Source organism: Salvelinus alpinus, chromosome 12 (genome assembly GCF_045679555.1).
Source record: "Salvelinus alpinus chromosome 12, SLU_Salpinus.1, whole genome shotgun sequence".
NCBI classification, from domain to species: Eukaryota; Metazoa; Chordata; class Actinopteri; order Salmoniformes; family Salmonidae; genus Salvelinus; species Salvelinus alpinus.
In genome coordinates, this window is record NC_092097.1 from 52,940,404 (window position 1) to 52,942,903 (window position 2,500).

The 2,500-nt window shown below is 42.2% G+C and overlaps 1 protein-coding gene across 7 annotated transcripts in view; it reads right to left on the bottom strand.

Annotated features, from left to right (window-relative positions):
- The window catches only part of LOC139536351 (glutamate receptor-interacting protein 2-like), a 351,360-nt gene that overhangs the window by 101,747 nt on the left and 247,113 nt on the right, over positions 1-2,500 (bottom strand). For all 7 annotated transcript variants that reach the window (XM_071336818.1, XM_071336817.1, XM_071336816.1 and 4 more), the window contains exon 9: positions 1-22. This exon is cut by the window's left edge and continues 148 nt beyond it. In XM_071336818.1, the coding sequence (XP_071192919.1) occupies positions 1-22 (22 nt within the window). The remainder of the gene's footprint in view (positions 23-2,500) is intronic.

The following is a 2,500-nucleotide window of genomic DNA, read 5'->3' on the forward strand; positions in this document are numbered from 1 at the left end:
TCCTATATGGAGGGCTCCACTCCTGAGATACATAGAGAGGAGGGTGGTGGTGGAGGGGGGGGGGGGGCGAGAGTGGGAAGAGAGAGACAGAGAGCGAGGTGGGGAGGAGTAAGAGGGAGACAGCGAGAGCAGGGTGAGGGTGGGGGGGTGTGAGAGTGGGAAGAGAGAGACAGAGGTTCACAAAGGATTCGAAAACAAACACGATTTTGATAAACTCCCATATCTATTGGGTGAAATACCACAGCGTGCCATCACAGCAGCAAGATTTGTGACCTGTTGCCACAAGAAAAGGTCAACCAGTGAAGAACAAACACCATTTTAAATACAACACATATTTATGTTAATTTATTTTCCCTTTTGTACTTTAACCATTTGCACATTCTTACAACACTGTATATATACATAATATGACATTTGAAATGTCTTTATTCTTTTGGAACTTCTGTGAGGGTAATGTTTACTGTTCATTTCTTCATTGTATATTTCTATTTGGTTTACTATCTACTTCACTTGCTTTGGCACACTGGCAGGGTAATTACAAGGAGGGAGGGATAGAGAGAGAGAGAGAGAGAGAGAGAGAGAGAGAGAGAGAGAGAGAGAGAGAGAGAGAGAGAGAGAGAGAGAGAGAGAGAGAGAGAGAGAGAAATCCTCTGCATTATCATTAACAGCAGACTCGTACATTTCCTCAATGAAAACAATGTACTGAGCAAATGTCAAATTGGCTTTTTACCAAATTACCGTACAACAGACCATGTATTCACCCTACACACCCTAATTGACAACCAAACAAACCAAAACAAAGGCAAAGTCTTCTCATGCTTTGTTGATTTCAAAAAAGCCTTCGACTCAATTTGGCATGAGGGTCTGCTATACAAATTGATGGAAAGTGGTGTTGGGGGTAAAACATACGACATTATAAAATCCATGTACACAAACAACAAGTGTGCGGTTAAAATTGGCAAAAAACACACACATTTCTTCACACAGGGTCGTGGGGTGAGACAGGGATGCAGCTTAAGCCCCACCCTCTTCAACATATATATCAACGAATTGGCGCGGGCACTAGAACAGTCTGCAGCACCCGGTCTCACCCTACTAGAATCCGAAGTCAAATGTCTACTGTTTGCTGATGATCTGGTGCTTCTGTCACCAACCAAGGAGGGCCTACAGCAGCACCTAGATCTTCTGCACAGATTCTGTCAGACCTGGGCCCTGACAGTAAATCTCAGTAAGACCAAAATAATGGTGTTCCAAAAAAGGTCCAGTCACCAGGACCACAAATTCCATCTAGACACCGTTGCCCTAGAGCACACAAAAAACTATACATACCTCGGCCTAAACATCAGCACCACAGGTAACTTCCACAAAGCTGTGAACGATCTGAGAGACAAGGCAAGAAGGGCCTTCTATGCCATCAAAAGGAACATAAATTTCAACATACCAATTAGGATCTGGCTAAAAATACTTGAATCAGTCATAGAGCCCATTGCCCTTTATGGTTGTGAGGTCTGGGGTCCGCTCACCAACCAAGATTTCACAAAATGGGACAAACACCAAATTGAGACTCTGCATGCAGAATTCTGCAAAAATATCCTCCGTGTACAACGTAGAACACCAAATAATGCATGCAGAGCAGAATTAGGCCTATACCCACTAATTATCAAAATCCAGAAAAGAGCCGTTAAATTCTACAAACACCTAAAAGGAAGCGATTCCCAAACCTTCCATAACAAAGCCATCACCTACAGAGAGATGAACCTGGAGAAGAGTCCCCTAAGCAAGCTGGTCCTAGGGCTCTGTTCACAAACACAAACACACCCCACAGAGCCCCAGGACAACAGCACAATTAGACCCAACCAAATCATGAGAAAACAAAAAGATAATTACTTGACACATTGGAAAGAATTAACAAAAAAACAGAGCAAACTAGAATGCTATTTGGCCCTAAACAGAGAGTACACAGTGGCAGAATACCTGACCACTGTGACTGACCCAAACTTAAGGAAAGCTTTGACTATGTACAGACTCAGTGAGCATAGCCTTGCTATTGAGAAAGGCCGCCGTAGGCAGACATGGCTCTCAAGAGAAGACAGGCTATGTGCACACTGCCCACAAAATGAGGTGGAAACTGAGCTGCACTTCCTAACCTCCTGCCCAATGTATGACCATATTAGAGAGACATATTTCCCTCAGATTACACAGATCCACAAAGAATTTGAAAACAAATCCAATTTTGATAAACTCCCATATCTACTCGGAGAAATTCCACAGTGTGCCATCACAGCAGCAAGATTTGTGACCTGTTGCCACAAGAAAAGGGCAACCAGTGAAGAACAAACACCATTGTAAATACAACCCATATTTATGCTTATTTATTTTAACTTGTGTGCTTTAACCATTTGTACATTGTTACAACACTGTGTATATATAATATAACATTTGTAATGTCTTTATTGTTTTGAAACTTCTGTATGTGTAATGTTTACTGTTAATTTGTATT